The sequence below is a fragment of the Anas acuta genome, chromosome 1, assembly GCF_963932015.1.
Source record: "Anas acuta chromosome 1, bAnaAcu1.1, whole genome shotgun sequence".
Taxonomy (NCBI): domain Eukaryota; kingdom Metazoa; phylum Chordata; class Aves; order Anseriformes; family Anatidae; genus Anas; species Anas acuta.
Window position 1 is genome coordinate 159,708,315 of NC_088979.1, and position 20,097 is coordinate 159,728,411.

The 20,097-nt window shown below is 39.8% G+C and overlaps 1 protein-coding gene and 1 long non-coding RNA gene across 9 annotated transcripts in view; one reads left to right on the forward strand and one right to left on the reverse strand.

Moving 5' to 3' along the window:
- The window catches only part of ANKS1B (ankyrin repeat and sterile alpha motif domain containing 1B), a 433,040-nt gene that overhangs the window by 33,844 nt on the left and 379,099 nt on the right, over window positions 1-20,097 (reverse strand). For 5 of the 8 annotated variants that reach the window (XM_068668850.1, XM_068668848.1, XM_068668846.1 and 2 more), the window contains 3 exons: window positions 18,753-18,860; window positions 13,205-13,384; window positions 675-749 (listed from right to left, as the gene is read on the reverse strand). In XM_068668850.1, the coding sequence (XP_068524951.1) occupies window positions 675-749; window positions 13,205-13,384; window positions 18,753-18,860 (363 nt within the window). The remainder of the gene's footprint in view (window positions 1-674; window positions 750-13,204; window positions 13,385-18,752; window positions 18,861-20,097) is intronic. The other 3 variants (XM_068668849.1, XM_068668853.1, XM_068668847.1) reach the window with 2 other exon arrangements.
- LOC137849320 (uncharacterized) lies at window positions 2,878-18,933 on the forward strand. Its single transcript, XR_011091856.1, has 3 exons — window positions 2,878-5,452; window positions 15,282-15,389; window positions 17,892-18,933. It is a non-coding gene; the product is annotated as an uncharacterized lncRNA (long non-coding RNA).

Genomic DNA, 20,097 nt, shown 5'->3' on the forward strand with positions numbered 1-20,097 from the left:
GGCTGGTAGCCAAAATGGCCCCTCTCTGCCAGAAATAGAAGGCAGTTAAATGATAGAAACCAGGAGACGTTTACAGACCCTTTGAACAACGGTGCTTGGTGAAGTTTGAACCCCTGACTTGTTCTCACCATACTGCAATACAGATAACTGGTTTTGCTCTCACTTGTACAGCCCATGTGGCTTTGTCACAGAAGTTATGAAAATTCAGAGCACTACCAATGCTAGCTAATTCCCCAAAAGTGCCTTACTGCCTTTGCAAACACATCACGTTCCTTGGCTAGGTGAAGCCTATAGATTATGACAGAAAGGGCAGCAACAACACAGTGTGGGGGTGAAACTGTGCAAACTGTGCTGTTTACACTGTTTCGTGCTTTGAAGAAGTGAGCAAACAAAAACACCAGGAACAGAAATCAAAGCTCCCACCAAGCGAGACTGCTGCTGGCAATCCCCTCGCATCCTGTATGCGCATCATAAAGCCAACATACGCGAACCACATGGCACGATACATGGATGCGCACACACATAGTCCCAAAAGAGGGAGGACAAGTTACAAACTTTTTTTTTTCTTTTTTTTTTTTCTCTGATTTCAACAACATGACACCCGTAGATAACAGCATGGTGACAGACTGTACATCCATAGAGTGACAACATAGCCATTTATCACTGTATCTTACATTATGAACCTGATGAATCGATGAGAAAGGATATCCTGCATTCTGGTTGGTCCAGATCTCACAGACAGAGGACTGCTAATATAAACAGAAAACTACATCTCATCTTGTAAATATTAATGCACCGCAACTGCCAAAAGGCAAGAATAATTAAGAAAAGGCTTGCAATAACATTAAAGAAGGGAGAAAAACAGCTGTTAAAAGTAATTTTTTATTTATTTGCTGACAAAATATTTTTGGACTGACTGGAAGGAAACATAGCTTATTCAGAGATGTTAGAAGAGGCTTCAAACTGTGAGTACAAGAAAACAATTTAGTCAGAAGTGCTGGTGATGTAAAGAGAGAAAGTTATGCAGGCATAAACAGAAAACGCAGAGAGCAGAAGAAATACTGGTTACTTTCAGTTTTTGGCAGGAAAGAAGTTTGAAGTCAACACCCCCAATTAAGTTTTGAGATTTGAATCTCACTCTGCTGGAGATTTTCACAGGGATAGAGAAAGGGAAAAATCTGGCAATATAGTCAACAGGAAAGATCATTTCTCTTTACACAATTACCAGGAAAGAATGTACTGCAATTAAGTGAAGCAGTCAGCCACCATCTCCTTCCACCAACAGTTCCTTTGCATATAAAGTTACAGACAATATTACCTTTGGTATTGACCATGCCCCCACTTAGCAATTAAAAAGGTTTCTTTCAGCATTCTACATTATTTTATAGATAGTGTGTAGCAGGCAAAGCAAAGTAAGCATACTGTAGCATCTCTAGCAAAAGCAACAGAGCTAGATGAGCACAGCATTCACCAGCATCCGCTACATATTTCCTTGTTTGGACAATCATCAAGAAAGCATCTTGACACCTTAGCAAAAGCTAAGATAACATTTTACAGTAGCCAGGCAACTAAAACAAAGCATCAGACGTAGGAGCTGCCCACAGTATCTTAGGCAGGCAGCAACAAAAGGCACTAAACACACATGAAAAATGCAACTGCAGCATCCAGAATAGCTAGCAATTAAAGTATCAGTAATTTAACAGCAGCAGAGTGTGCATTGCTGGTTCTTAGCAGCAGCAGCAGTAATTCAGCATTGATGCTCAAAACAGATAACCCCAAAAGTGCAACTCTTGTCAGAAATATGGCTCTTGCTCTTACCTTCAGCAGTCTGAAACCTGGCTGCCTGGCTGGTGACAGGCTAGGTTATCAGCTCTGGTTACTGTCAGGGCAGGCTGGCACCCTCTGTACTGACTACCGTGCGCTACCAGACAGGCTGGTGACTGCCTAATGTTGTTAATTGTTCCTTATTTCCTTCATGATTTGAAATGCATGCACACACATCCCTTCCCCCTGCTTCATTAATTTTTAAATTTTCCCATATCCAGTTAATTTCTTCCCTATCTTGTTTTCAAAATTATGTGTGTTTCCTAAGTGATGCACAGGGCTCTCAGTATAAGGCCATCAGCAAGCACCACTTCAGTGACTCCTCCTGCTGAACTACTTAGCACTAGTTACATTTTTTTTTTTTCCTCCTCATCTGTATGTCTAGAAAACTGATTTCTGGATGTTCCAGCCATGCCCATCACCGTGATGCCTATCAGAGGCTGCGCTTCAGCTTTTCAAGGAAAGTGTAAAAGTGAAGGCATTTTCATGCCAGGTGCAGCATCCCCAAGCATCTGGCAGTCAAGAAAACATATTGTAGTGCTATTTGGACACACTTGCTGAGGTCCTGAAAAGAATAAGATAAATTAGCATGGCACTGCATGCTAACAGACGTTTAATTTCTCTCCAGCACTAAGGGTGCTGGCACAAGGTTGCTGTGATGCTGTCTTATTGTACAGCTGGTTCTCACCACCTTGATATTCTGGAGACAAAGGTTATCCTTCAGTCCTGCCCCTCCTGAGGACTTGCCCTCAAGCAGCAGTGCCTGGTGCCTTCTGGAAGCAGCTGTGGCCCTGGCATAGCAGTTGTGTGATAACAGCCCTACAATGCTGTGTCAGGAAATGTTATGAATACACCAGGTCCGTCTATGGCTGCTTAGGTGCTAACTTACTTAGGTAACAGGTAACACAACACTGCAGTAACCATATAAGCAAGTTTTAAGCTTTTAAAAACAGGCAGGAAATCAATCCTTTCTTACACGTGCCAATGCTGCCCACCCTGTCCCTCCATCCCCAAAAAGAACCTCATGGGTTAGTCCACTCACTCCAAGAGCTGGGAGATCTGAATCTGATGCCTTTCTCTGACTGAGGGAATTCACACCTACATATTTCACCTTCTTCTCCTATGAGTTAAAGCAGCAGAAGGTAGGCTGTCTTCAATCCCTTTTATAAATGAAGGGAAGCGCTTCTTATTTTTAATTCCTAGGAGAAAGAAGAGTGCACAAAAGCAGATGTTTGAAGCACTCATCTGTGAGAGACGAGCTCTGGGCCCAGGTCCCTGCTCCCTACCTCCAGGATTAACGGCTTAGGGGGTCTAGAATTAAGCTAAATTACCTTTAAGTACAGGTGACTAGATTTATTAAAGAGGACCAGCAGCGACTGAGAATGTCTCATGACTGCATCAATGGCCAGTGGGAAGTACAGCCATGCAAACCTCATTACTCAGTTCTGTACTCATTAATGTTTGAATGACTAAGGTACTGACATGCAGTACAGAAGGAACATTAATTTTATGGAAGGTAATGAATTGAAATTCAGAAGCCAACCTTTTCTTTGGACCACTGTAAAAATATTTAGCATTTATTATATACATATTTTATGTCTTCAAAGTGCTGAATTTTTTTAATGAATTATGAAAACCCTGTGAGAAGTACTTCAGGTTGCATACCCCTGTGCTGAGGTGGAAGGAACCAAGGAAAGGAAAAAGGTTAAGTGAGCATCTGAGGCTAGAAATTCAGTAAGCAGTAGGAGAGAGAGTTGATATTAGACTTCAAACATGCCCAATTTTCAGTTCCCAAAACATATGCCCTCAAAATAAAGGAAAATAAATAAATCTGTGGATGCACTTCCATGGTAATAAACAGAAATACACTTGGGCATTTAATACCACTGATGTAGAAGGTTCTGTGAAAAAGAACTTCACAAATATTTTTTTTTCTTAAGGAATATAGCTAAAAATAATAAAAATAGCACCAGCTATTGTATGATTAGCATCAAACATGCACTTCTCTTATTGGTATGCATTTATCTTTTGGGAAGAACAATGTTCCAGCAAGAATCTGATATCCTAATATAAAAGCTATAGATGTCCCATGCATGAAAGCCTTCCCAATCATCACTATGGGACACAACTCTGGCAGACAGGAGGGGTGAAGGAAGAGGAAAAGGGAGTAGCCTGCACTGCACAGCTCCTACCATGTGCTACTGATGATAGAGATGACTGGTTAACAGTGCCACAGGAAGGGAGGTATGGCTCTGTGTCACCTGCTCTCCACTCAGCCATCTCCCTTCCTTTCCCAGCAGTCAGTTCTGACATAGCCTCCTAATCGCTTCATGACTGCCTTTTATAAAAGTTGTTTTACAGACATTTTCAGTTCTCTTGTTTATTTAACGTAACCTCTGTGATTTCCAGAAAACACACTCACATAAGAAATAATATTTCTTACTGCTCTTGCTAACTTCATCTGTGATAGAAGTCAACAGGGTGTAATTATTTCAGACACCTGCAGTGAAGTTAGTAGCCAATCATGTTACAAGATGTTTCCACATTCCCATCTGCTTCAACTCTTTCTAGTTACTAATATATTTACTTGAAAAAATGTAGGACACCACATATGTTGGTCTTCAATGTGGCAGGCTGTGTTAGAGATAATTTAGTGCTTTGTAAGGTGAACAAAATTACCTGAAAAGTTAGTGTAAGCTCCATCCCTGTTGACAGAGATGACTTGATAATTTGAAGACAAAGTAATTTTACCAAAGGTGATCACACAGTATTAAGATTGATCATGGAAATCATACCCTTGGAAAGCAACAGAAATAATATGTGGGCAACGTACACAGAAGGAACAGGAGCTCAATAGAAAGCAGTCCTGATGTATTCAACACCAGTCAGCTTCATGGCACTTAAGGAGATGTCAAAGATTTACTTAAACTAGGAGTAATTATCCTCAAAAAGTCATGGAAGATAATAAAAAGACCAAAGAAGGGCTAAAAGAACATTTAAGATAGGAGTAAAGAAAGGTTTAGGAATTTATAGCCAACCAAACTGCAGGGACCAACATGTTACTAGCAAAATCATTTAAAAACCCAATCACCATCCCCTGGTCCTTGTGGCCTTTGAGATCTCCTGACTTTGCTCTCTTGGCCGTGTGAAATAAATGTTCATGTATCAATAAATAAATGTGCATGTATCTCTCTCTATGCACACATACAAAATTGAGCCTAATGAAAAAGTGTGATCTTGCTGCAATGTGTTACCCGCCAGAACATTTATAGGCCAAGAGAAATTCAAGATGTTTATAATGAGGTTGTTCAGCATGAATCATCTCAGATCAAATTTCCTTCCTTTGTTGGAAAACGGGCCTACTAAATCATCAGCAGCAAGGAGAAGCACAGCAGGATGTGGACACTGATTATGCAACTTCTGATGTGATGTCACGTGATGTTCCCTGTACACAAACTAGCCTGAATCAAAATGCAGAGTTTGCACAAGAAGTTGAAATACACATTTAGAGAATAATTATCAGTATTTAAGCAGAACTGGACTGGAACATATTGAAAGAATCTGCAATGACCTGCTCCCTGCAGACCCTCTGGGGAGGATCCAGAACTCAAGGACTTTCCATAACGGGGTAAGAACTGAGAATGGATTTGATGAACTGCAGAAATTGGTCAGATGATATTCATATGGGAAGAGTATGTCTTGGTAAAGTAAGATTAAATATACAAATAAAATATCAAATAGATTAGCAGAGTGTTTTAACAGGGCGGGGGGGGAGGGGGTGTCACTCAGATCTGGAAGTTTCAGTATACTACAAGTGAAATACAGAGGTTTTGCAGATGAATAAGCAAACAAATTTCAGGATAATTCAGGTTGGAAGGGAGCTGAGGAAGCTTTCTTTAAAACCCCAGCTCAAAGCTTGAGCAGCTGTGAAATGTGACCTGCTTGCTCAGGGTTTCATCCAGTCAGGTCCTGAAAACCCCCAAAGACAGAGATTGCTCAGACTCTGTGAGCAACCTGTCCCACTGCTTGCTTCTCCTTGTGGGGAGGAAGTTTGTCTTACATCCAGTCTGAGCCTTTCTTCTTTCCATTTTTGTACCAAAAGCCATCTTTTCTCCAGCCAGCCCTGCTCACCCAGCCTCTCCTCATAGGACAGGTGCTGGATCTAGCCCCCAACTGTGTTGGTGACCCTTCATGGAACTCCCCTCTTATAAACAAAAAAGAAAGTATTTAATACAAGTAGCATATAGTAATGCACGGGGAGTAATTTCTGCACCATGCACAGCTACCAGCGAGGCATCATCTGGAAGCAGAGTCCAGTGTTAGACACTGCACTTCAAGGAGGATGGAGGCAAACTGAGGGAATCCAGGAGAGAACAAGTAGTCTAGAAAACACCAAGGTATGGCCATAGTTAGGTAAACATCAGCCCCAAATGGTCTGATCAGCCCTGAGCAAGCCTGAGAAGAGGAAGTTTATGCCTTCTGATTATGTTTAGAGAGCTGTTTCTTCTGTTGGCTTCCATCTCTCCTCTGCAAGGCCCACATGTCCACTTTGCAGATGTGGTGCAAGAATAGGAGCCACGAACCTAATCTCCCCACTGCCTCTACTGTGTGTCCCACCACAGGGCTGAGCTTCAGGAAACTGCTCCCACATCCTGGCACTTAAGCTCCAGTAAGGCACAGAAGGGAAGCAAAGAAATGATAGCAACCCCACTCTCTCTGATGCAAATTATGTAGCAGTAACTCGCTGACTATAATTCAGTCTCACTCCAGAAATGAGGAGAATTTTGGATCAAATCCCAGAAAATCACTTGTGGCACAGCAAACAATCTTTAAAGGTGCAACAGCTGAAAGAAACAAATGAAATGGAATGAATGGGGCTGGCTGGCCCCTTTTGTATTCATCACTCCAAATGTTTCAGGACTGTGGGAGAGCAGTTGTGCAGTCTCAATAGATGTTGCTTCCCTGAATGTTCCCCAAGCTCTGGGGAGAGCCTGCCTTACCAACAGGAATAATCACACATCCTCCAGTGAAAAAAAGATCTTCAGAGATGGAGAGTGAAATCTGAAATGAGTTCTTTTATAGATAGAGCCAAAATCAGAAATAACAATTCTTATTAGAGTAAGAAATGAGCACTCTCAGGCAGCTTTCGCAAGCAGGAGTGTGCCCCAGCACACCACGGGAAGGCAGACAACAGGCCCAGGACCACTGTGAGCCTGCAAGGGCTGTCCCCCCAGCCAGGCGCAGGGCTTCAAGTCCCACACTGCTTTGCCTCTGGGTGCCTGCTGCACACAGGGACATGCTTGGAAAATTTTTCTGTAATGAGAATTGACTGTTAACACACCTGGGTTTCCCTCTCAACCAGCTGACACTGTCTCTCACATGATGCAGTCTGTTTTCATTTGATTTCCATCCAGTAACCCAGGATTTAGGCTCCTGGTGGGAAGGACTGATTGAGGGTCTTCCCACCAGTTTGCTGAAGGTTGCCACTGCCGTGCCTGGCTTCTGGAGGTGCAGCTTTACAGCCACAGCCCTGGCCCAGCGATGTGTGGTGAGTCGCCAAACCTTTGCCAGTTGACGACTCCCCTTTCTGCTGGTGCTGCCAGTTACAAGTGCTCCCTAGCCCTTTAGTCTTGCATATAGGAGAGAAACTTCTGGACAAATACCACCCATATAAATAAAATTTGTGGCTTCAGTCCTCACCATTAGGCACAGTTACTGACATTTTAGCAAAACAAAACCAAAATGCAACAATCCTAGCTCTTTCAGAAGAGCACCGCAAACTCAGTACAAGTTATTTCCCAGGAGCTCAAAAATGTAGACGTTAGATACTGAAATTCAGCTTTGACTCTGAAATATGCAGCTTTTCAATAAGAATATAGTCTCCTTGTCTGTAAAAGCTACCCAGCCTTTTCCATTTTTCATATAATCCTCCTCCATTTTTCATATGATCTTTCTAATACAGAGCTTCTAGCTCACAAGGCTGAGTGTGAAAAAAGAGTAAATTAATAAAGAACATCTGTCCCCATCTTGAAAGAACATCTGTCCCCATCTTGGTGCAGTATTTATGGCATTTGTTTGGATCATTAGTACCAAATATAGAAACAACTTCCTTAATTCCATATGATGAAGCAGCATGAAGGTATGATCCACATCCCACGGCTTTATTTCTAAAATGTTAGCTTCTGTAGCCTTCATGAAAATATGCACCTTTTTATTCAGACAGAAATTGCTTAGATTTTTCATGTCTTTATCAGTTTACTTGTCTACTGAATAAAAAATACTTGAGGGTTTGTTAAAATTTACACTTCAAGACATAGCAGTTTTTGGCATTAATATGTATCTGAATTAAAAAGACAAAATCCAGTAACACCTATAAAATGCAATAAAAATAGATTTAGAAAGCATTTTTCTTTTGATGTTAAATTGAAGGTCTTCATAGATAAGTCATCTTTCCATATTTTAAAATAAGATGCACTTCAAAATATGAACCATAGAACATCTTGTTTGGATTTCATATACTTTTCTTTAAAATGGCTTTTGTTCATCCCCAGACTGTACACTATTTTTTGCTTATTTGAGAAACAGAATTAAGAAAATCTTAGAAAAAATAACAAAATGAAATAAACTGGTCATCCATACTTTTGTATTTACTGCTTCTTAAATCCACTATAAAGAATTCTGTTATTTCACCAGTAATTTCAACCATTCATAAAATCCATTCTTTGTTGCTTCTTAGATAATCTCATTTTACACACTGATTTTCTCCTGGGCATATTTTCCTTCACTCACCGTAATCTTTAAATCCTTCTAAAGTGGAGAAGGAGACAGAAAAGCATACAGGAAACAAGCAAGTAAAAATGCTATACTATGGTTAAAAGTTAAAACAAAACAAAATTACAACAACAAAAACCACAACACTGCAGCCACCACCTAAAAATGGGTCCTATTGTACAGGAGTTCTATTTTTGGTTCCTAGAAAATTTCTAGAAAATTGTAGTGTCATCTTAGCCAACTTGCAAAATCCTTATACCTTCATTTTCTTAGCTGTAAAATGGAAAACATAATTTAAAACTATGTTTTAAACCACAATGCACTGGAAAAATGAATGCGTTAATATCTGGGAAGTATTTGGAAGATATTATTGAGTTGAAGATAAAATTTCAGAGAGAAAAAAAATCACAACTATTTTCCTACAAACAGGTCTTTAATTCTGTCTCTTCTTTTTATTACACTTTTCCTCTACTCTAGAAAAAGGATCTCAGCTACTAAATGCATTTAAATAACAAGCTCCTAAATACAAAATCATAAAATCATTTAGGTTGGAAAAGACCTCTAAGACATCGGTTGTAATCCTTCCTTCAGTGAATTACTATATCTCACAAAGCAGTGTGACAAAGCAGTATCCCAATAGTGGAGGAAGCTGTATTTCAAACTTACTACAGTTTGGTTATCTTGTGCTTTAGGGAAAAGAACAGAATCCCTTAGCCAATGGAACCAAAGCACCCAGAAGGGCTTTCATATTTAAGTTTGTGCTTAGCATTTCTGGGAAAGAACTACTCTTGCTAGGATTTGCGAATATTTTTTCCAACTCTCAGATCTAAGTGATTCCCTTCCTCCAGCCACATCCCACTGGGGTGCCCCCCATATGGACCATGATGATCCTACCAGAAAGCTTCACCTGACTCACTACCTGTTTATTTACTCTGAAGGCAGCGACAGCCCAGAGCATTCCTGAGAGCCCTGAAGAGGCTGCCACCCACGTGCCCCCTCCCAAAACAACAGAATTCTGGCACCTCTGGGCACACAGTGCCTTCGTTTGAGAGCACATGCCAGCCCTGCTCCTGCTATCAGCACTGCCCACGCCTCCCTGCCTGCTTGCCATAGGGAGGGCGTTTTCAGTGTGTCAGCCCCCCAAGCTCTTGCCCACATTTTTTTTTCCCTGCAATGTCTGGGGTGAATTAAGAGCCCACTGCCTTCAACAGGCTCCTCCTCCTGATTTCTTAGGCTTTGCCTCTATGTCTTCATTTCTATTTTAAAGGTCTAGGCAATCTTAAGAGCAATCTCAGCTATTTTAAACTACTTTAATTTGATCGTATTAATGTGCAGCTTGCAGGCACAAAACTCAACATCCACAGTCAGAGATGACTCAGACTACTCAAGCCTTTCTGATTTTTTTTCCATCTTATTTTTTCTGAAAACAAACCTCTCGCAATCTTCTGTACTACCTTCCTGGCAGTTTTGATTTATCCAACCAGACGCTGAAGAGTTCCACAGTTACAGTTTGGATGTGAACTGGGGAGCTGGATGACCAAACCTACTCCAGTGGGGAACGTAAATTGGTTAGACTCATTGTTTATATTAGGATTTTTTCTCTTAGGTCGCAAACAGTCTGCTAGGGAACTGTGAATGAAGGTACATGCTGGCCTTGAGACAAAACCACCCACATTAAGTAAATTTAAATCAGTGCTTCCTCCAGGAAACAAAGTCTTGTATTACTTACAAGCAGATTTGATTATGATTTAGAGAATTGTTTAAGCCCATTTAGCAGATCAAAGGAGAACAGATTTAAACTGATGTGCTCATTGTTTCAACAAACACTGGTTGATATCTGATGCAAAGATCAACATGCTTAATGATTCCCATGTAATATGTCAGTGAAAACACAGGCCATAGTAAGGATGGCAACTTTAGATCTCGTGATTTTCTCAAAATACCCACTTCAGATTTTAAATTTTAAACTGAGGCTACAAACAGCCTTATCCTAACATATTCTAATCAAGTTCAATAAGGTAATACCATGAAAAGCTCTCATTCCTGTGTTTTCCTCTCTCTTCAAGGCCATAAAATACCTATTAATTTCATGATGAACAATATACCTACAACCCTTTCAAAAAATCACAGCAAAGACATTGTTATGCACATCTGTTTACCATGGCATCCAGTAAACATGCAGATTCATACAGCAGCATGCAAACAGCTTAGCAAAGAAATGGTTAAGATAAATAATATGGTTCTTCCAATAATCACTTTAGATTATTTTGTTTGTGAGAAATATTCTAGCTGGAAAGCAGGATTGGTATCAGACTCAGAAGTGGTGTTGATCTGACATAAGCCAAAGGAGCCTTAAAACTGCAAGGAGGAAGTTGTTAGATAAAACATGGAGCAGAAGGCTCATGTTAATCAAATGAATATCCTTTATTTTCCAGAAATAACTATCACACCTTTAGTTTCAAAGGGGCTTTAGGGGAAAAAAATTGATGGAAATACAGTTCATTTTCACAAAGTGCCACTTCACATATTGCAAAAATTAAATTTAAAAATCTATTTTTGGGCCAGAATGGTTGAAGAAATCCCTGATTAGCCTCTTAATGGGGTGAGTCCAATTTAGTGAGAATGATCACCAGAGGGAGTCATTGACTTTCCCATTAAAGTCAAAGAGAATTTTGCATACATCAGCAATGCAGAATTTGGGGGCAGAGTTGAGAAAGACTCCAAACAGGTTGGAGTTTGGGGACTAACAGAAAATAGTGTCTTACAGATTTCACTGAACCCATTTTCCCCTTTGGAGTCCCAAAGGATAACTCATATTCCACAGTGAAAGTTAGAAGGCACTGAAGTCATGCTGTGGGTACAAATAGGTATAAACTGCTTCCTTTCCCACCTCCTCCACTTCCAAAAATAATAATAATAATAAAAAAAAAAATCATGTAATTGGTTTTAAGTGGTTTAAAGTGGCCTAAGTACTAACTGCTCAGTTCTGTCTTTGGCTATGCAACATACTACAGTCTCTTGAAAAGCAGTCTCAACTGCCTGCAGAAAATCTCTGAGGTACAAGTGTGTCATACCTCAAGGGAATATCAGGACTTCAAGGAGGAAGAGAAAAGAGTGAAAAGTAGAGAGGAAGATTTGCTACTATGGCTTTTTTATTCTCCAATGTTAGTGACTAAAAGACTAAAAGAGGAAGTGAGAATGGGGATTTGTAAACCAAGTGATGTGATAAACTAAGCAGATGAACCAGTCTACTCAGCCATGAGCAAGTGCGTACTTAATTTTCACACTCCTAAGTTTCATGACCTTCAAAGAAATAAATTCACAGTAAGAAGTGAGCTTTTCCTTGCTGGACTTCAGCTCAGCCTTGTTCTTGCCCCAAAAACCCAGCAGACTTTGATTGGAAAAGAAGCTCATTCACCAGGCAACTTTCCCATTAATTCTGTACAATAACATTACACAGCAGAAAATACAGCAGAAAATTAGGTGATTTAAAAAGGCAAGAAAACAGCCCCACCCTAACAAATGCAATTTCACTTGCCTAGAAATGTCCTCTGAACAGATCAAATTCAATTTGTTTCTGTGTTCCCAGGTAACAGCAGCACCTTGTTTAGCTTGTTTATTTAATTACTTCTTCTTGTTCATGCAATTAACTCAGAGACTGCAGCCTTTTGTTCATTATGTTAACCATAATATAGTTATTTGCATAGCTATTTCCATTTCGAGGCTGGATTTTGGGTAGAGACTCTATTTTGAGCTATGCCTGACAACAACCAGGAAGTATCAGGCAAGGCTGAAAGCACCATCCTGCTATGTGGTGGGATGAGCCACGCTGTGAACTGCATGGGCTGCCTGGCTGCTTCCAATGGCAAATTGAAGGCGTGTCCCCAGCATGCATCGCAAAGCACAGCTGTCTTGCATAGTATGTGCCACCAAAACACAGCCCAGTTCATCCTAAGGCATTTTTGCTGACAAGATGCCAAAGCTCAACTTTACTGACCTGTACAGGATATTACTCTGGTCAACATGTGCTTGATTTAAAATTATCAGTACCCATATTTAGATTGGGTGAAGATTTTTAGAGATGAAGGTTACTTTAGTCTTCCATGAACAGCTTGATGCAATGTCCATTTGGATGTAGTGCTGCAGTAATGCTCAAATGAGCTGTTACACAGTTAAATCTTTTATTAAACACTCAGATGTATCCCCAGACCAAAGTTTAGCAGATTGTTGACCCTCATCACCACACCCACCAGTCCTCTGATTTTTGCCAGCTCATTTTTATCTGAGTTGCTCAGAAATTGAGGAATCTTACAGAAGCTAGAGGCAGAGGCAGTGCCAGTGGGAGTCTGCATGTTCTGGTATGCAGCAGGCACCTTCATCTCAGCCTGCAGGCACCTAAACACCCCCAAAACTCTTCCTCTCAAGAGAAACGGCACACCAACTTACAGTATTTGAAATAGAACTGGAACACCCAGCTTGGAAAAATTGTCAATCTTTGTGGTTTACAATTCAGCCTTAATATATGCAGGACCCATAGCTACAGTTAGAATTAGCTCTGTAACCAACAGCAGCAAAGTGCAGCCTTTTAATGGCATAGTTGTAATCCTACCTGTGCCATCTGCCTCTCCAGCTTCGACCGAGGAATATCATCAAAATAGTTCTCATTTCTTCTCCTCCTTGCATCGCCCTGCATGATAATGTGGGGAACGTCCAGGGAGCCACCAGTAGTGAAAGTGCTTTGGCTAAGTGATGGAGACAACTGAGGAGGAGTGTGGTTACCGCTGGGTTCCTGAACAGAGAGGACAAAAATACAGCATAATGAGAGCAGCATATTGTTCAAACTACACATTTTAAAGTGTATTTCAAATAATACTTAAAAAAAAAAAAAAAAAAAAGGCACAGAGCAAGCAGTCATTTTCTTTCCTCAGAACCTCTCCATCTCCCTCGTACATGACCAGGAGGAAGGCAAGTTCTATGAGACAATTCTCTTCTTCCTGTGCATGTGGCTAGGGAAGTGACAGACTACACTCAGAAAACCGTCTCTTTCCCCAAAAATGTGCTACCAAAGGTGCAGAGCCCAAATGGAGGGAAGAATACTTCATTACTGCTCTGAGCAAGTGGCAAATTCCTTCCCCAAAACTTCCTTGTATAATATAGCAGTCCTTTACTAGGACTGACAGAGAGATAAACAGTGAGTTACTTCTTGTCAAGGCCCAAATGAAGTTGTGATTTAAGACTAGTTGTTTGTAAGATGAAATACATTTTCACCACTTTTTAAGCCACTCTGAGAAGCAAAAATGTTTTGAAAGTGATTTGAACTCTAGCAACATCCCTTGCCTGAAAAAATAAATGCATGAACATTTACAAAATATAGATACTTTGTTTACAATTTTTATAGGTCTTGCAGAACATACTTTAACTTGAGGTACTGGACATCAGAAAAAAAACAAATAACAATTCCTAGAATGATGGAAAGTATCAAAGTACAAACATTTCACCAGGCTTTTCCTGTGCTGAACTGCGACCATGTATCAGTCAATGTGCAAATACCATGCAAATTGATACATGACCTCCATCTAATTAACAGCTAAACACATCCTCCTGACTACAGATTTTCCCATGAACTGCAACCACACCAGCGACAGGCAGCCACCACATGTACTTTTGGAAACACCTGTTCTCTTGCACACTGCATCACTTGTTCAAACACAAATTACAAACGCCAGTGCCCAAGTCCACTGCTCAGCACTGCCTTGGTGACTAAAATCATCATCATCATCAGAGCTACGCCTTGCTGTTCAGTTAGTGGACACACCATCCAGCATGTGCAGTAAAACACTGCTGTAGTGACTGGAAGGGTGTAAATGTTCCTCCCCCACAATGCTCAACTTTTCTGATACAGTAAGCTCTTGCAGTAAGCTCTCTGGAGCAAAGATCATACCCAGGAGTGTGTTTTCAGTGTCTGAATTACCTATTGCTGTAATACTGTATTTTATACTGAAAAGCAAGAAGGGACCTGAATATGTTCTACAATGAAAAGCAGCAAAGAACTCTACATGGAGGGGAAAAAAAAAACAAACAACAAAACAAACAAACAAACAAAAAAAAACAACTGCTTTTTCATTTAAATGAAGAATTAAAGTGGATATTTCATGCCTGATTACATTGAACCAAACCTAATTCTGCAAAGCATTAAGGTACTTTACTCCATGCTGTTAAGAAACAAGATATAGTGAAAGAAAACAGAGTTGTAATCTCTTCCAAATGGAAAGTTAAAAATCTCTTTCTGTGCTCAAGTAATAGTAATATCTGGTGTTAACATTTGAATTGTAGGAGTCTACATGACGTTATTCCTCACAGTCATAATAACAGGTTAGAGTTTTCCACATTGGTTGACTAAAATCAGGGTAGTTGTTTACAACTTTTAATTCACTGAGTTTTTTTTTCCTTTTTTTTTTTTTTTTTTTAATTTTAATTCTCTAGCTTGCCTGTGATCTGAAACAAGTACTTGACATTTCCCAGGGCAAAGAAAGGAATGTTTTCCTCTCAGGAATAGTCTTTTCCTCCTTCATGCAAATCCACCTACATTTGGCCCAGTTAAAGTCTTCTGAAAATCTGGAGTTTGCATACACTCAGAAGGTTTGGTGAAGCATCATCCCTAAAGCCTGTCCCTGGTTCTTCCACAGGCCTAGCACTGACACAATGCTGCACACAGCCCTCTGCTGAAAATAATCTGAGTACAGGGGCACCAAACGACTTCCTTTCTAATAGTTGCTACCTGCTCTTCCAGCAAGGTATGTAGCCTCTTTCTTACTCTAACCACAGTTCACCCAGTGCTAGCACCAATAGATTGACATGGCATGGCCATCAGTGGCTCTCAGTGTTAGAAGAGTTTGCAATGGATATCAAGGTTACATGGGTTTTTCATATTTTATCAAACTGCATATAAAGAAGAAATTCACCCAAAAATCAATATTGGAAGATTGCTATAAAGGCAAGAATTACAAAGGCAATAAATAAAAGAATAACAGTGCTTCTGCATTACGATGCAGTATTTAACTGTATGATTTCATGCTATTTTCTCAGAGAAGTCCTTCACAGCACAGATGGATCCTCAATTGTGCAGCATGTTGTCATATACTCAGCGTTGTGTTATCATTAGTTATTGTGTAATCAGTGTTTTATTCTCACCTCATTTCATGGCCCCAAACCTCTTCCCCAAATTCTATTCAGATCCTGCTCTGAAGATAGAATGATTAATATTGTCATTTTCATGATGCTTCTAAGTGCTTTACAAACTTCAATCAATTTATTTTCACCACACCCTGTGACTTCTGGCATTTTATAATCACCACTTTAGTGCAAGGGAACTGAGACACACAGACAAAGGCTAATAAATATCAGCCACTCTGGATGCCCAATTACAGTATCTATTGCCTGATTTTCCAAGTGCTTGTATTCAAAACCCTGCTTCTATTGATCTAATTTGCAGTACTATGTGCTTAGCACTTGTATAAATCAGACTCCAGACTCCAGTCAAATACGCAGAATGTCTGTAACATACAATTAGTGACTGTTTATGAGGCAATTACTTAAATAACTTGCCAAGAATTATCCAAGAGCTTTGTGGCAAAAGCAGGTGTGAATCTGTATTCTCATAGCTACAGCTATTCTTTTAATCATGAAGCTCTCTCTCATTCTTCCTTCATTCCTCTTTTTCACCCCATACCCGCTTTCTCATTTCCTTCACGGTGCTGCAGATCAGGCATGGATGGCCATGCAGCGTGCTATCACGTATTCAGTACTGTGCTGTTGCTAGTTACGGTGTATTCATTGCCATGTTTCCACCTCCCTGTGAATTCAAGGATGCTTGACGATACATTTCACTATTGAAACCTCCTTTGTCCCCACCTCTAAGACCCACCACAAGCTGGAACCATGCAGTTCAGGGCCGGAAAGTGATCTTCAGGAGATCCTTCTCCAGGCCACCCTGGCACCCCTGATGCCTCACTGGTCTAGCCAGTTCCAAAAAAAAGGATTTTTTTCTAGTGCATTAAATTTTGTGTTAAATTATCATTACTAATGTTAACACTTCTTCAGCCTTTCACTCTAAATTGTTATACCTAGTTTAAATTCTGGCCTCAAAGGCTGACTGGGTGAGGGTGAGTTTCCGTGAAAAACAGTGAAAGTGGTCATGTAATTAAATATTATGTTATAATGCACTCAAGAAAAGAAAGTAAGACTAAGTTACCAAGAAAACCTGAGATTCAGCATTTTCTAACTTTTGAGTATATGACTTTGAAATCAAAATAATGTTTCCTTATTACACAGTTAATGGGGAAATAATGTATTTTTCTGGAAATTAGTCTATTTGTTCCTATTCTAAATATTTAATTTTTTTTTTTCCTTTAAATATATAAAGTACCTTAAAAAATAGTACAAAAAGAGTTAAAAAAAAAAAAAAAAAAAAAAAAGATAAAGTGTTATCAATGCTTAGGTTAACCTTAGGACCTTAAAGAGACTCTTTAAACAAGGAACAAACTTTTCTATTAGATATAAATCAATTTAATAGCTGTGGATATTTTATTTAAGCCAATTTTCAAGCTAAAACTAAAACCAGACCAAATACTATGTCCTGGTTTTGGGTGAAATGGCATGGTTGATGTGAAAGAAATCTTATTCCAAACTCATGTCCTTTACTTTAAGATTCTTTCCGAAGACTCCAATACTATGAAGTGACGAATGACATTTAGCATTTGCCCGCATCAGTAGCTCTAGCTGTGGAGCAGCAGACTACTTTTTTATCATTTTGACTACAGATGGAGGTCATCCAACTTTATCTTCACTATTAACTGAGAATACACAATTCTAACCAGTAACATAGGCTGTGGAAACGTTCCCACCTGCTGAAGAGGAACTAATTCCCCAGTCCGAGGCACTGACAGTACTGACGAAAAATGTGTGACTTTCAAATGCTGGCCCATGTTTCCTCTTTCCTAGGAGTGTTTTAACACCTGCCATGCATCAGGAAATTATTCACATAATACAACTAATACAAAATACTAGAAAAATATTCACACATTTGTGCTACGTGCCTTAGAGCAGGACATCATAGGTTTGTGACGCTTTTTTTGACATGGCATTAGGAATAGGTTGAATTTGGGAGGGGATGATTTAAGATGTCTATATGTGGCATTTGAGATTAAGCAGACTGAAAACAGGCTAGTCACAGAAATCAGGAGGAGTATGTAAAAATAAGTCCTCATTCTGTCTTTCTCTATTTCTCTTTACACCAGGAAATTTAACTTGGGAGCACAGGCCACTCTCTGACATTTGGAAATTTAGTCCCAAAATGAGATTCCAGTCACAAATTCAGCCCCATGACAATAATCAAAACCAATCAAATGCAAGAGATGTGACCTAAAATATCAAAATAAAAGTGTTGATGAATATGAACTCCCTTTCAGAGAACACAGTAGGAATGGGTCATCAGACCATAACTTCGTCAGGGTAACAGACAGCAAAGATGCTGGACAAAAGAAACTGAGAGAATTTGGTGTAATGAGACTAAAACTGGGCAAGTGTGAAAAAACCCCAAGGACACTGCAACAAGGCTTCTGAAGGTGGGAATACGAATGAAAAATAAAAATGCAAAGATTTTTTTTATTCACAGTAACACCTTGATGGCATTTGTATCTCAACAATTTCAAGAGGCAATCTTTAAAGAAAGCATAAAGCATTCCTCTGGAAAGTAAGTGAAAGCACTTTCAAAACACGAAAGGAAAACAGTAACTCTTTCTGCAATATTGATCGCTTGGTCTGGGACTCCTAAGGGCTGATGTAGAAATGCAGCTTGTAGACGTCTGTTCCTGAGCTAACTTCTTCAGCTGAGAGGCACTTCTAAGACACTACTTATCTCATCCTAACGTAGACATCTGAACCAGGTCAGATGAATCACCTAGTAAAAATGTCAAATTCTCTCCAATGGCGATAAGAGGAGGTGTGGCTGATCAAGTCAGCCTAAGACATCCACACTGTAAACTACCAAAGAGACATTAAACTGAATCCCACTCAAAGCAACCATTGATTTCATGTGAATATTATGAAATGTTTGCTGACTTTTAAAGAAATGCAAACAAATTTTTATGGGGACTCACCCTGAGGGTTATCGACCGAGGTGGTTTCTGAGGAGGATCTTCGTGCAGCCTGTCTCCCAAAGATGCCAGAACACGCTTCCGGTGGCCAATCAAGCTAATTTTTAAGACCTGGAAAAGTAATAGAAAGATCTCATTAAAAAGAACACATTGTAATCATTAAATAAAGATCTATTCGGACTGAGACCATTTTCACTTTGAATGCTTTAACAAGTTAGTCCACCACGCAGGTTAAGGAGACAGAGCAGTGTGAGGCAAACAAAGGGCAGAGAAAATGAGAAGTGAGATCAGAGGAAAAATCCTGTAAAATGAAGGAAGATACCAAAGTAGATATGGATGCAGAAAATGAGAAATAGGCTCACGGATGAGTAAGGAGGAGAGAAAAATGACACAGGAAGAGAAGGCAGCAAAGCAGGAGTGAAAACAAGGGAAGGGGAGGGAGAGACTGGAAACACAGAAATGGAGCCAAAAAGTGAATGATAAAGGGATTCATAGGTATGGGAAAGATACAGATATTAAGGACCAGAGATTGAGGAACAGCCAGCAAATACTTTGAGACAGCAACAAGGGAGAAAATGAACTGCACAATGATCAAATAGTATTGCTTTTAAATCTATTCACCATGCCTTTTGCAGGTAATCTCTGAATGACACGCAGAGTTTGCATTTATCTTGGAGAATCATCCTCATGTAAGAAAACCAGGACGAACATTCTCCCCAACCTTGTCCTGGTGACCTACTACTTTTATCATATGCAATGAAAAATCTCTATTGTACACAAACCTGGCCATCAGTGGACAAGTTCAAATGCCTTCTGCTTGTCTAAACTCCAAAAACACTTCTGAAAAAGTGTTCCAAATTTACTGCAACTATACCCTACCTGTACCTCTCCATGTCTCTACCACATACAAAAAAAACACTGTTCTTGGGGAAACAGAAGAGCAGAAGAGAAGAAGCAGAAAGTAGGAAACAAGCATTATTGGCAAAAACAAAAACAAACACATATTTTGATGCCATTCTTTAATAGCTACAATTGCTTCAAAGTGTAAAGCAGCCATAACTGCGGAAGCAAGCTTCTGTCCTCAGAGGTATCCTCACGTAACTCTTGCAGACTATGTATGGTTTCATACTCCAGAGCTGCCTCCATTCACTCCCAGAAGACAGTACTTCACACTATATTTAGGACCACTGTGTGTCAACACCCTTGAGTTGAAAGGAATTTGTCACGCATCCTAGAAAAAGTAATAGTACCCACAAAAACTCTGAAAATGGTGCCTTTTCAGTGAACAATTACCTCAGTTTAAGCAGTAATATTAAGAACTACCATTCATGAAAAACAAAACAAAACA